Here is a 15,377-nt window from a genome sequence, read left to right as displayed (position 1 = left end):
AGGGAACCAGACTTCAGACTTGCAGACAGGACGGATGGGAATGATCTGCAGCCGGGGCGGTTCAGCCACGTTCCCCTCAGTCAGCCCGGCTCTCCTCTAAATGAGGCCAGCTATGTAAACAGGCAGCTCAGTGACCGATTGCTGACAGGTCAAACTCTCCTCTCAAGTACTGGACATCCTGCAGAAACAATACACCATTTTTCTTTGAAGCTACTGGAAAGATGGAAATACTCAACTAAAAAGAGAAGCAGAGAGCAGGACCTGATCCCTTCATCAGACTGGGATGGAGGTGGAGGGGACATAATCTGAAAGAATCTGTTAATGCACTACATGCAGTATATTTATGGGCTAGGGTTGTTTGTGGTTTGCTGGACAGAGTACCGTATAAAGAGCAGGAAAGACAGACAGGAAAGAGAGATGGCAATTGACAAAAGTGGTCTCATGTGGAATCTGTATTAGAGATGTATTTTTTAATTCCTCCAGAGTCAAGCTAGCTGTTTCCCCCTGCTTCCTGTCTTTATGCTAAGCTAAGCTAACCTCAACTTGACTCCAGCTCCATACTTAACACAAAGACGTGAGACTGACATCCAACTTCTCATCTCATGAAGTGAGAATAAAGTGCATTTGCCAAAACGTTCCTTTAAGGCTGGACATGCACAAGTGCCATTCAGAGACGTTCACATGGTTGTTTCTTTTACCTGTACGAACGTGGAAGTGAGTTTTCCTCGTGTCTGTGTCTCAAACAAACTCCAAACAGAAAGACTGTGAGGTGTGTGTGTGTGTGTGTGTGTGTGTGTGTGTGTGTGTGTGTGTGTGTGTGTGTGTGTGTGTGTACTGCTCTTGTGTCGGTGACAAAACCAAACCCCAAACAGGACGGCGACATGTGTCTGGTTTGAAAACACCACAGGATACCAAACCCCTCCTGTCCTTCATACTTCCTGTCCGACACTCCCCAAAGCTCAACACACACACGCATGCACACACACACACACACACACACACACACACAGTTGGCTCCTATTGCAGCGAGCCATTGCTGCAAACAAAAGCAGCATCTCCTGTCCAACATAACAAAAAACAGCCCCTCCCTGCTCCCTATTTTCCTCATGATGCAATATAAAAAGCTTGATGAGGAAAAACTGTTTCTACAGTTTAGAAAATCCTGATGCATTGCATTAAAAACTGAAGGGATTATGGCTCATATGAATGAAGGATGGAGATTTGGCTATTTATGCTCGTCTCACTCAGAGAGTTTGATAATATCGAATCAAGTTTCAAATCAAATCAAGTTTATTTATTAACATAGATAGAATAAAATCACATAACATGGTATCCATCAAAAAAATAAATAGGTAAAGGATCATTTTAAAACACAGAGGAGTAAAGGTAAGGCATACAACCATTAAGGGCACTCAAAGACCTGAGAAAACAAGTGGGTCTTGAGTTTATCCTTAAAAGTGTCTACAGAGGGAGAACACTTAATTGAAAATGGTAAACTGTTCCAAAGCTTTGGGGTGGCTACTGTAAACCCACGATCGCCCTTACCCCTTAGCCTCGAACGTGGGACAGTGAGGAGCAGCTGGTCTGAGGATCTGAGAGATCTGGGGTTGGAAAGGGGGCAGAGAAGCTCAGAGATGTACTGGGGCGATAAAAGAATATAATAACCTTAAACTCCTATACTTGACCGGTAGCCAATGCAGAGACGCCAGAACAGGTGTGATGCTGTCTCTCTTCCTGGTACCAGTTAGTAGTCTAGCAGCCACATTCTGCACCGGCTGCAATCGGGACAAGGATGACTGGCTAATTCCCAAATAAAGAGCATTACAATAATCCAGCCGAGAAGAAATGAAGGCGTTAGTGACAATCTTCAGAGGGAGAAAGAGAGGAACGGTTTGAGTTTAGCAATATTTTTTAGGTGGAAAAAACAACCTTTCACAACCGTATTAATTTGTTTGTCAAATTTTACAACAGGATCGAAGAGGACACCAAGATTTCTGCCGTGGGCATGAATGTTAGACGCCAGGGGCCCTAGGTGATTAGCTAAACAATGGAGTTGGAGGGGCCAAATAAGACCACTTCGGTCTTACTATTATTTAACTGAAGACTGTTTTTTGCCATCCAGTATTTCACATCCTGGAGGCAGTCGAGGAGGGACCTAACTGTGTTGTTGTTTTCAAAATGTTCTAATGGGAGGTATAGCTGAGTGTCGTCTGCATAGCAATGGTAGGAGATATTGTATTTATGGAACATTGAGCCTAAATAATAATAATATAATAATATCCCCCATATGTAAACGTTCCCCATATTAAAACGACATACAGGAGTGACAGTAGATCCTGGACATTTCCATTCATCAGTGTTTTAACAGCTGCAGGAAGAGTTTCTCACCGTGAAGACGTCATCATCGCCGAGCTCTGCCTCATTCTGCAGCGTTGATGAAGATGTGGTCGACCCTAGAAAACACACAGGAGGATCAATACGACACAGACTGAGACGACTTCTGGCCCATTTTATGTTATCTTGCTATGCAAGGCTAAAGTAGTTCTAATCATGGTCTGGACCTTTCAGGCCAAATTACTTCCATCTTTTCAGATATAATTTACAGAGTTTAGCCAATGTGTTGCTGGCAAGCTAGTAGTCAGTAATGGATGAACTAAAGCAAAAATATGGCTGTGGGTTGGGTCTTCAATTTGGCAGTACGAACTCAGTTTAGTTGATCCAGGCCTTAGAGACAAGCTAACACAAGCCAATACATCCACGAGTCAGCTGGGTTTTGTTCAAACATACAAAAATGTGCAAAGCCAGCAACTTCACGATTATGATTAAATTTGTATGACAAACAATTCATTGACTAAATCCTCTCTGAGCACTGAGATTACTGATCATATTAAGTTATTTTGTAGTTCGCAGTAGTGTCAGCTGTTGTAAATAAACACGACATAGTTTTATACTTTGCTGTAAGCAGGAATTAGTTGCTTGGTAAATCTGTTTTCTTTCACTATTAGCAAAGTCCCTTTTTTGCTCCTAAATTGGTCCTTTAGAGCATTCTTCTTCTTTAGAGCCTAACGTATTTTTCAGAACTTGGATAAATCGGATACTCTAAACCCTTTTGGACAGTAAGCTGTTGATACGTTACAGCGACAGTTGAGTTTTTCTAGCCGTAAATGTGTGCCCAGTGTGTACCTTCTGTCAGGTCCTCCAGGGCCTTCCTCACCCCGCGGTCGAAGGCTCTGGCATCGGCTGGACTCTGGAAGGTCAGACCACACTTTTTGTTGTCCACCTTCCAGTGGTGGAAAGTCGGCGTGGCCTTCGTGTAGACCAGATCCTTCTTTAAGAAACACTCCAGAATCACCTGGAAAAAATCACATCGGACAAACATGATGAGACGACCCGAATAATAAAAAAATAGTTAAAAAAAAAAAAAGCTTTAAATTTTATGTGTTGATGTTGATGTGGTGTTGATATGTGTTGTTCTAAGCTGTGGTGACAGCTTAATTGATGCAATCAGCTGGCAGATATATCTGGTATTTATTTGCTTTATTTGTATTTCCAAAACTCACCAAGCTGCTCCTGATGATGGTTTTTAAGTAAAGCCAAAAGCTTAACAAAGCATTTTTGGGGTAACTTTACTCTTTGAGGCAGTGGTGGCCTCAAGGTTAGAGAAGCGAGCTTGTGACTAGTCGTTGGTTCAATCCCCGGACCGGCAGGATAAATCTGGCAGGGGAAAGTGAAAAAGCAGCACTTGCCCCTCCCTCATTACCACCACCAAGGTCCTTAACCCCAACTGCCCCAGTGGAGCTGCTCAGTGGCCAGCAGATCAGACTGTAGTTGTACTGGGCAGCTTCCGGGTGTAACTGTGCGAATGTGATCAGGGTGCAAAAGAGAGGCTTGCTCTCAGTGAAAAGGTTAAATAATAATAATAATAATAAATAATAAACTGTGCAAGCAAAACGACAAACTGAGCTCATGGTTTAAGAAAATGACTTCCTATTATTTGTAATAATACAGCAGAGTAATCATTCTTTTTAAGTATACAGTTTTTAATTGTCATGCAAGCTAAATGAGCAGAGACTAACACTACAAGGGGTTTGAAAATCCTACGCTGTACTTAAAACAAATGAGTAACAGCGTGGTAGCTTTTGTAAAAGTTTTAGTTCATTCTCTCATATAAATATCGCGTTAACAGGACTAAGGATATGCACATTATCTAATAAATACACAACTCCTATTACGTGCAGCATACAAATGAGAACAGATGTTGTATAAATAACAGATTATTTATTCACTCTTTCATTAAGTGGTCATAAATTATATTATCTTAACGCCAATCTCGGAAGCCATATCTGTTTATAAAGATTATCTTAACACTAACCCCTGACCCCTTGTATTCTGTCAGCAGTACCGAAAAGAGCCATCTACAGAAGCTGCACAACAGGAAATCTGAAGAAAGAATCTGTTCCCAAACTGTTTGATTGACAGGTGATTTCTGGAAAATGAAGGTCAGAAACATGACAGCAATGAGCACTGAGCCGCGAAGAAAACACGTTATTCTCTTTATTCACGTGAAATGCTGCTGGACCGACCTGCTTGTCTTTGAGGCGTTCCCCGTGGATGAGGAAGGTGTTGCGTCCCAGCAGTTCGGCCGACAGCAACCTGCACACGCCCACTCTGCTCAGGCAGCCGTCCTGCGCCAACCAGCCGCCACTCGAATCGTCTCTGGTCATCACCACCGCTTTGACACGCACAATGTAGCTGTCACTGCAGCAGACCAGAGGGAAACAATCAGTTAGCATGGGGACCAGCTGTGGAGTTAGCTGAAAGATGGCGCCAAAATACGTTTCAGTATTTACTTTTTACTATTTTGACCCCAAACAGTTTAAAATCGACATGAATGATGGTTTCACCATCAGATTTTCTGGAATGAAGAGAAAGCTCTAAACAGCAGCATAATAATAATAATAATCGTTGAGCAAACTTTGATCCAGACACAAAATGTTGTTCAGAATATTTCAAACGCACAAAAAAAATGGCCAAGACAAACAATTAGAGTCAAGAAGACTCCAGGGAGCCCCAGGGAGAGCCAACAATGATGCTAAAACTCAATTTCAAAGTTTCTTTGACTTCGTCCTCAAAGCCCTCACAGTGCAGTTTCATGTAAAGTTTGTTTCACACATTATGAAATAACCTATTGAATAACGTAGGAACGGTAACTGATTGAAGTATCTTGATTTAAATAATGCAGATGGTTAATTGTTAAATGATATTACTGCTACTTTTGCAATAACCGACAGGGAACATTGCTATAGACCCTCTAACATCTCAAACTAAGAACTGGACGTGCAGTTTGGGATGAAGAGGGCATCGCCTGCTTTCATTTTGCTGCTGGAAGCCGCCTGTTGTATCATGGCGGCTGGTAGCAACAACATCTAAATGGCAAAGACAATAAAAAACTCCACAACAGAACTTTTTACCCGATGAAGAGGATTTGGTCCGATGTGTATTTTAACAGTCTGCTATTGAAAGTTTTCCAGAGTTGAGCAGCAACTTAATCGAGTAATCTTATTGACTGACTGATCGACTAACCATTCCAGCTCTGTATATAAATAGTTTAACATTGTCACAAGCTTTTATTGACTATTTGTAAAATCATAGTGAATGTGGTTACTTGCATTTGGTGGTTATAAGCACTTTGGCAGCGTTGTGTCATTTAACCCCTGCAGCCAAAACTAGTCTGTAAGCGTAGTCTGGATGACCCATCGGAGCTCTCGCTATGCTTTTTAAAAACTGAATAGAAGAGGTCACCACACTCAGATTCATATGACAATGTGACAACTCCAAACATACTGAAGGCTTCGAGTGTCAAAGTTAATTTTTAACCTCGGAAATGGCAGTTTGACAAAGAAACTCAAGGTTCACTTTCTCGTTTTGGAGTTGGTAAGTTGGCCACGTTTCATGTCGGTGAGATACTGAAAGCTCTGGAAAAAATATCTTGTAAGTGGAACTTGAGTTAAGATCATTTTGTAAAACTACTGAAAGCTTCTCTGAGACAGAGAGGTTTAGGCAAAGTCCAACTGAAATTACTGTCCACCAAATGAAGAACAGTGAGGAGAACCCATTTAAATCACGTCTCATTCACAGACATGTTATAACTGTCACCATTTGTTGGGAAAGAAAACTCAGATCATTTTTCACCTGATGGTGCTATCAAATGCAGCAAAAAGCTTTATGTTATCCAACAAGGCTTTTCTTCCTTGTACTCCACCAAACTGTTGCAGATTTCCCTTTAACTTGAGTCTGCCAAACTGACTGTAGACAACAAGTCTAGTATGTGCAATTTATAGCAATCTTTATGACAAAATGCCATGGGCAAACAGCTGATGAATAACATTTAAGTTAGCAGCAGAAACAATAAAGCCACAGACATTATAAACATGACTAACAGCACATGGCCACACCTTTACACCTATATGGAAAAAACATGCCTGCTGGTTAAATTTAGCTAAATTAAGGAGGCGCCCATGCATTGTAATGCCATCAACAGCTTGATAATATGTTGGATGAGTTGGAGATACAAGTTTGAATCTGCACATAATAATTGTCTTGTATTGTCTGTATAATTGTCTTGAAGACGGAAGTCACGCCTTTCTTTTTAATCAAGACTTATTGACATCTCCAGTGGCTGAGAAACCCTGGACTGGACCGACCAGTGGTGCTGTCCAATGAGAACGCGTGTCACTGATAACACCACCAGCATCTGCAGCCGGATGGCCTCGTCCTTCTTCCCTCTGGAGCGATTCAACATGTTCTTTACTGGACATGGCACTGCTCACCTGTGATCACACACACACACACACACACACACACACACACACACACACACACACACACAGACAACCAAAACAAACCCTGTCCATCGCCTGGTCTGAGCTGCCAGCAGAGACTGAATCTTCACACTCAGAGAAAAATGGAGACGGATCATGAAGCACAGCAGCATCGAGGCAAAATACAAAATAAAAAAAAAGAAAAATGAAGGCTGGGATTAAAAAATTAAAAAATAAAAACACTCTCTCTCTCTCTCTGTCTTGCCTTTTGTACTCCGACATCTCTCGTACATCCTGTTTCCACGGTCACAGTGTCACAGCGGTCTCCGTTGACGACAGGTTGTCGAGCTGTGCTGCTGCACGCCGCCGACGCCACATCCGAACGGGCCGGAGAGAGGCGGGAGATGCTGCCAGCCTCGTCTCCAGCCTCACACACACACTGCTTCCCTCCGCCGTGTGATTCAGCCTGCCTGTCAAACAGATGGTGCTTGTGTGTGTGTGTGTCTAGCATGAGTCATCACTGCATTTGCCGGCAGCGTGCAGTGACACACACACACACACACACACACACACAGGAGGGACTATATACTGGAGTTTGGTTCCAAAATGAGAGATCCTCCATTTGCAAACAGTGACACCTTCACTTACAAAATGACTGATGATGTAAAATGAATCATTTACTGTTTTGTCACAGTATCGCAGTCTGTTACAGGCCTGCAGTCAGTTCTGTAAGATCGGTGACTCTGGTCAGTCGGTGGGTCCGACCCTCCGACACCTCGGACCAGGCGGAGATCATCTCTGCAACTACTGGCCATAAAATCTAAGGATAATTCTGCTTTATTAGTTTTGTCCAGCAGTTCTGTCCTTTAATATTCGTGGTTCCATGAGGCTGATTCCTAAAGGTGACTTCAGTGAATTTATGTGGTGGACAGTCAGTGGAGAGACGCGAGTGGACACGAACAGACATCAGTTCCCTCTCGGTGGCACGAGGCGAAAATTTGCTTCACCTTCAGTCTGAATGCGCCAGAATGATTTTTGGTGATGCTGGTCCAAACTTTGGACTGTTTAATTTTGTTGTGGCATCTTACTGAAAGAGATGACCGATCCATTACATCCAGCAACTACGCTGAAAACAGACTAAAACTGAAGGAGATCCTACTGACGATGTAGCTATTCTACAGCCGTACCAGTAGTGGAGATACTGTAACAAGACTAAGAGTCAAGTCAAATGCTAACATGCTGATGTTTAGCAGGTATGTTCACCATATTCACCGTCTTACTTTAGCAAGCTAACATTAGCTAATTAGCACTAAACACAGGAATGTTTACAGGTATTTGGTCATAAACCAAACCAGTGATGATGGCGCTAGATGAAAAGTCACAGAATCACCAAAGTTATTACAATTGATCCTGAAGGAACCTTGAATCTTTGAACCAGATTTCATGACAATCCATTCAATAGTTTTCGAGACATTTCACAACTCAAATGTGAACCTAGAGCCAAAGTCAGTAGCATTCATCCTCTGGGGACCATTAATATCTGTATCAAATATAATGGAAATCCATTCTAGATCCATCTGGAATCATGGGAGACATAATATGGCTGAGTGAACATGTTTCAGAGAACTTTATTGCTCAAGTACATGACTGACACTCTTTTTTTGCCGTAAAATATGATGTCTCAGTCATCCTATCCCAGGTAATGTAGCTTTGTGTGTGTGCTGCTGATTATATAACACACACACAGACACACACACACACACATATCACATCACATCACATCCCCCTGAAGGTCTTTCCAGGTTACAAAATGTAGGTTGAATGTTAGTGGAAGGACTGCTCTTATCAGGTGTGTGTGTGTGTGTGTGTGTGTGTGTATACCAGGTGTGTCAGGCTCAAAGGTTTATAATGGACAATGCCCACCTCCACCCTGGCAGGTGTGGTGATGTCATCCATCCATCTCTTTCCTGTTTCCCCTCACAGTCCAGAAGTGGCCCAGACACAAATTGATGTTTTACACAAGTCCAGTTACCATCATGTGAATGTTCTCATCTCTAAAACAACTACGGATGATTTGATGATTTCAGACTGACCACCACGTATTTTCCAGTTCATCCAATAGGAGTTTGAACAGGTTTCATGACACAGAGGTTCTCGTAGGAACAGGTTCATGTTCAGTACAGAATAAAACACTGACATCAAAATGAAGGAAAGAAATTACCAGCATGGAAGTTTTTGCATTATGATTATATATGTATAATATGAAAAGTCTTATCAGAGGGTAACTCAGACATTTTCATCAGTTTATAGATGTTTCTGGAAGCCAAGTAAAAAATGCATTAAAGCATTTTCAATATTATGACCAACATCCAACATCACTAATGAAAGCTACCATTAGCGCGGGAAGGCTGCCCCTGCTGGCCAAAGTGTAACGTAGTGTAATTTTACCTTTTTAAATAATATGGTTTTCCACCTTAGACTGTGTGCATTCACCTCAGCTAAACTTTAAGAGGAGCTGCTGAACATAAGTGGCCATAGCAAATTAATGGTGTGGAAAATAACACAAAATAGCAAATTACTTCACTTTCAATAGTCCAAAACCAGCTAAATAAGAGGCTACATGGAAAAAAGGGGCCCAACGTCCAGTAGCGAAAATACATGTGCACTTGTTGCTTACATTTTCATACAGTAGTGGTAGATAAAGTAGGGTGTTGCAACCTTACTCATTAAGGCTTGGTGCTGGGTGGTTGCCAACAAGTTTTCTAGGGCATCAGTAAGTGGTTGCAAAGTGGTTGCTAGGGTGTTGCAGATGCTGTTGTTGGGATATTCAAGGTGGTTACTAAATCTGCAAATATGCTCCAAGGAAACTATAAAAGAAGGAAGGGTCGTTCCATCATAGTGATAGCATTTTGCATTGGTGCCAGACTTTGGTACCAGACTTCTATTGAAGTTAATGGGTCCCACTATAACCCATCATATCTGTGTTGTTTCACCTGTGACTGATAAATGCTTTGTTATCTAAATGTGCACGTTCATTTTCCATGTTACTGGTCTCCAAACAGATCATGGCTCTGTCCAGCAGCTGCATGTAGCTCAACTCAAGCCTCTGTTTGATCCAAGATAGCTACATCATGATACATGACCCAGCAGGGCAGGTCCGACCTATTATCGCTGACCACACTGCAATTATAACCAGATCAATGTATTAATGGCTCTGATTATAACTGGCTGGACTCAGCGATATGGCCTGTCAGAGTTAGGTAAATATCCTTAAGCCAAACTAGGACTTGACAGTATGCTACAATGCCTTGCAGTTTGCCTCAGTGATTTACATTCGTACTATTCATCACACATAAGTCATGACAAAGATTAAGCTAGAGAGGCTGTAACACTTGCTATCGCTCACCAACACTGGAGCTCCCTGACTGAAAAAATAAAGCACATTCTTCAAACCTTGTCTGTTTCTTTTACACCTTCAGGAGGATTATTTCTTACTAAGGTTAACGGTAACGGTTAACAAGATACTGCTGGCAAACGTTATGCTAAACAAAGCGGATGATAACTTTGTTCATTGACGTACCAAGTAATAAGTACATGATAAAGGTCCAGATTTATAGAGGCATATAAAATTTGGCGATTAGCCCCACCTCCTGACAATAATAAGAAACATTATCGAGAAAGCTGGCTAACGTTAGCGCTCCTGAATATTATTAAATTCTCTCAACTTCGGTGGGGAAAAGCTCCAGTTTTCACACTTGGCACCAATGTGCGTTCACACGCTAAGCAGTGAAGTAATGACCCTTCCTTCTTTTATAGTTTCCTTGTGTGCTCCAGGCAGTTACCCTTGTTTTACTAGGTGGTTGCTATGGTAATTCTGGGTGGTAGCTAGGGTACTGCTAGGTGGTTGCTATGGTAATTCTGGGTGGTAGCTAGGGTACTGCTAGGTGGTTGCTATGGTAATTCTGGGTGGTAGCTAGGGTACTGCTAGGTGGTTGCTAGGGGATTTCAGGTGGTTGCTATTGTATTTGCTAGGGGATAATGCATGGTTTTTACTAACAGTGGTAGTAGTAGTAGTAGTAGTAGTTATGGAGGGTCTGTTCTACATTTCTTTGTTCAGTCATGGTTTTGACTGAAGAGCAACACCGAAATACAACTTTGCCTTGTAAAGTTTAGCCGCTTTGACTTGTGAGGCTGGAATAAATAAAAATAATTTCTTCTATGTTGTGTTGCAGCAATCTGTCCAAGCAAGGCCAACCCAGAAACAAAATGGTTTGTTGATTCTGAAATTTAAGGGGAATTCATTGACTGACAATCTGGATAGCAGTTTGCTGTGCACGTTAGCCACAAACGTCTGCATGTAGGGTAACCCATCAAACCAATCATTGCTCTTTTAGCCACTGTCTTTACATGTAAAGAACAGTTATAGATAGGATGATGGTGTGGGAAAAATCAGGCATGCAAACTTCAGTTCCAAAATGAAGTAGAAAAGTAAAATGCTTAGGTTCTTTTATTAATCAGACGGAAAGGAGATAAATGAATAGTCTGACACAGATGTCTTACAGTCAGCCTTCTGTCTCTGCTGGTTTACAGTAACTCCTCTATCCATTAGACACAAGCTTGTTTTTACATCAGCACTGTATCACAGATAATTCCTCACACTGACTGACTGGAAGTCTGAGCAGAGAAAGTAGCTGACTAACAGTCTCAGATCAGAAATGCACTACAGAGCTGCGTTGGGAATTCAAGGAAATTACCTTTGAGTAACTAACATCACAATGAAGATGTCCATCTTCGGACTAATAAGCTGATCCAACAGGAAATTCTAACCTATGTACAAAACTAAATGCCATTCTTATCACTGTATGGATATAAAATTATGGGCTCAAAAAGGACAGTATTTTACATTACCTTGATAAATGAAAATAAATCAACCTAATTTCAACCCCCACAAATCAGACCCAACATTCAACTAACTTTGTGTGGCAGCAGGTCATTTTGTCAGGATACGATGCCAAAGTTTGTGGGGGGGTTTCAGCATATGTATGAGTTGAGGTAACAGCCATAATAATACATTAACTAATATTGTTAATGTCAACATCAGTTGCCATCACTTGCCATAAGAACGGTACATAGGTGAGACTAAACAGCCACTTCACAAAAGACTTTATCAGCACAGACGACACGCTAACTCAGGATTGCAGAGCGCCGTGCGTTTGCATCTAAAAGCTACAAACCGCACATTTGAAGACAGCGAGGTGAAGATTCTAAGTAGAGAGAAGAGTTGGTTTGAAAGAGGAGTCAAAGAAGCCATTTTTGTGAAAAAAGAAAACCCCTCTTTGAACAGAAATGGTGGTCTGAGATTCAATCTGCCCAAAGTCTACCACAGTGTATTAACACCTTGGTCACGCCAATCACATGCTAGTCAGGTACTTAACAGTGATGAGGGAGGTGCAGCCAGAAAACAATAGGCCTGATTACTGATTACTGGGCCATCATGGAAACAATTAGGTCAGTTTCAGGTGAAACTAGCTAATCAACAGATACTCAGGTAGACTCCTTCCTGAGGACAGGGCTTATGTAACACAGACTAGCTTAAATTTCTAGTTCCCGTCCCATTTTTTCACAATTGAGAATGACTTCCGGATGGGAGCTGAAACGTCTTGATTCTGAAAACAGCGTCCAGATGACTACGACTGAAACCTTTTCTACGTCAACATCAATTGGAAATTAGGACTATGAATTTGATGTTTTTCTTAAAGATCCAACATATACGACTAAATAACTGTAAGGGATGATTCATTATAAGCTGTGCTGTTGTCAGAAAAATAATAATCAGATTTAACCATTTAAGCCTGATTGATGCAAAAATCACACCCGCTCTTCTCAGAGTCAAAATTCAGTCAAATCGACTTGACTTTTCTAATGTTCGTTCAAATTAATTAATTAATTAGAACGCGATACATATAGCTTAATGCACCCTTAGCTTAGTTTACTGATAGGTCAGTAGGGTTGCAATAGGTCAAGCTGATCTCCTGGACCACAAGCCAAATTACTTCAAATGGTCTCTTCCGCTTATAGACTGTAAATTTGGATTCGAAAAGGTCATTACAGTTTAAATATTACATTTTTCCACGTTCCAACAAAAGTTCAAATTTCAATAAAAAAGTGACAGCCCTACAATTTATACACACAAGAAAGCAACACAGAGTTGTTTCGTTCGTTGTAACTTGCTGTTGTGAGACTGTGTCTGAATGAATGCAAAGGAGACCTGAGGAGGTGGAAAATAAGACTGAAAACTCCAGAGGGCCTGTCTCCAAGAGAGCGGCGACATGCTGAGAGTTTTATGGTTATTTCTACTTTAGAACATAACCATGATGAAAAAAATAGCAAATTAAGTTTTGTTCTTCTTTTTCACTTGCTCATTTGTTCGCTCTTTTTAGACTAGTGAGAACTTAGTGAGAACTACATATAATCAATGTTTTTTTTGCAATTAACATCACAATTAATGTCCAACCCTCTTTCTAATATTGATTACAGAGCTTATTTATATTTCCTACCACAGCTATGCAGATGACACTCAATTAATTCTGCCTCTTCCCCGGTCTGAAACCCAGGTGACAGCACGGATCTCTGCGTGTCTGGCTGACATCTCTCAGTGGACGTCTACTCACCACCTGAAGCAACAGCTGCTCTTCCTTCCAAGGAAGGCATCTCCCGTCCATGAACTCTCCATTACCATTGACAACTCTGTGGTGTCCCCGTCTCAGACTACAAGGAACCTGGGTGTGATACTGGATGACCAACTGTCCTTCACTGCCAACATCGCTGTGACGACCTGCTCCTACAGATTTATCCTCCACAACATCAGGAGGATATGTCCGTTCCTCACGCAGGAGGAGGTGCAGGTTCTGGTCCAGGCTCTTGTCATCTCGCGCCTAGACTACTGCAACTCGCTCCTGGTTGATCTGCCCACATGTGCCCTCCGAACTCAGCAGCTGATCCAGAATGCAGCAGCTCGGCTGGTCTTCAACCTACCCAAGTTCTCCCACACTACACCGCTCCTCCGCACCCTGCACTGGCTACCGGTGGCTGCTCCAATCTCATTCAAGACACTGGTACTTGCCTACCGTGCTGTGAATGGCTCAGGCCCATCCTACATCCAGGACATAGTCAAACCAAACACCCCAGCCCGTCCACTACGCTCTGCTACTGCCAATCGGCTTGCTACTCCCTCACTAAAAGGGGGGCCCAGCTGCCACTCAACAAAATCACAACTGTTTGAAACTCTACACATCTTCCGTCACAGACTGAAAACTCATCTGTTCAAAGAAATATTGTCTTATTGTTTCTAAATGTAGCACTTGAATCAGTTCAGCATATTTGATGAAGTTGATATACTTGCATGATTCGATTGCAATTTTTGGGTTGTATCCACATGGTTGAAATGCACTTATTGTCAGGCGCTTTGGATAAATAAATATAATGTAAAATAGATTAATGAAACTGAACACAAGTTGTGGCAGCCTGAAGTTTTTGTTTGACCAGTGAACAACGTTCAGTGCTGCAAACTCCACCCTGATAGTTCCTGGGCCTTAAGAAAGTGCAACTTTTTTCCTCCAGTTAAAATGCAGGTACGGTTCCGAGTGTCTAAAAAAGTTTCCTTGGTTCCTGCGGTGGAAACAGGCTAACCATAGTTGGACATCTCTGCCCTCAAACAGCCCCGTCCTCAGAGGACACAGTAATGAAACGGCTGCTTAGAGCACTTTAACAACAGTGTGTTGATGCACTTAAACAAACAGCATGACACGGGCACACACACACACACACACATCTGTGGGAGCTGACCAGAGATGCAGATAATAGCCTCTGGTGGACTGTTTGCTCCATCACCATGAAAGACAAACACACACACACAGTACATAACTACACATAATGCTCCCACAGGAACACACAAGTTGTCAATCACACACACACACACACAGTCCATCCGGGCTCATGACATCATCATCAGTGTAGAAAATGTTGTTTCTCGGAGGTCTGGATCAGCAGAGAGCAGCAGCAGATGGTGTTTGGGTCGCTCTCTGCCAAACTTCTTAATAACTTCCCTCCCTCGCTCGCCCATCACAAAGACAGCCACTGTACTTTCACCAAGTCCACCGAAACAACAACAGAAGCAGCAGCAGCAGCGACGCCCTCGCTGACCTTCAGCTGTGTGATGTTTTTATGTTTTAGAGTTTTTTTGTTACCGGATGTGTGAAACGTGAGCGTCGATCTGCAGCCGTGTGGCACAACCGAGTCGACCCTAAAGGAAATCCATCTTCCATTAGTCGGGTCACGTTGCCGGTTGGACGCTGGCCATCGCCCACCGCTGTGACGGTCACACGAAACTCTACTTTAACACCCGCCGTTCCAGGTGAAGGTGGAGTTCAGCAGCTCGGTTATTGCACAAATCTCAGAATAGTTTGGATGAGTGCAGTGATCAGAGTCTGATTTGTAGGTCAAACAACATCTAGATGACTTGGTTAAAACCAGGCTAAATTTGGCTGGAAAGAGAGA

General features: G+C 42.2%; 1 protein-coding gene across 4 annotated transcripts in view; it reads right to left on the bottom strand.

Annotated features, from left to right (window-relative positions):
* The window catches only part of spred2a (sprouty related EVH1 domain containing 2a), a 32,048-nt gene that overhangs the window by 10,148 nt on the left and 6,523 nt on the right, over positions 1-15,377 (bottom strand). Inside the window, exons 2-5 of one of the 4 annotated variants that reach the window (XM_044189441.1) lie at positions 7,087-7,291; positions 4,584-4,758; positions 3,184-3,352; positions 2,389-2,453 (exon numbers count right to left, since the gene is read on the bottom strand). In XM_044189441.1, coding sequence (XP_044045376.1) covers positions 2,389-2,453; positions 3,184-3,352; positions 4,584-4,758; positions 7,087-7,103 — 426 coding nt within the window. In that variant the 5' untranslated portion in view covers positions 7,104-7,291. Of the gene's footprint in view, positions 1-2,388; positions 2,454-3,183; positions 3,353-4,583; positions 4,759-6,905; positions 7,056-7,086; positions 7,292-15,377 lie in introns of those variants that run through there. The other 3 variants (XM_044189442.1, XM_044189439.1, XM_044189440.1) reach the window with 3 other exon arrangements.

The sequence above is a fragment of the Siniperca chuatsi genome, linkage group LG3, assembly GCF_020085105.1.
Source record: "Siniperca chuatsi isolate FFG_IHB_CAS linkage group LG3, ASM2008510v1, whole genome shotgun sequence".
Lineage (NCBI taxonomy): Eukaryota > Metazoa > Chordata > Actinopteri > Centrarchiformes > Sinipercidae > Siniperca > Siniperca chuatsi.
Note: the sequence above shows the minus strand (reverse complement) of the source record. Positions and strands in the feature narration are given on the sequence as shown.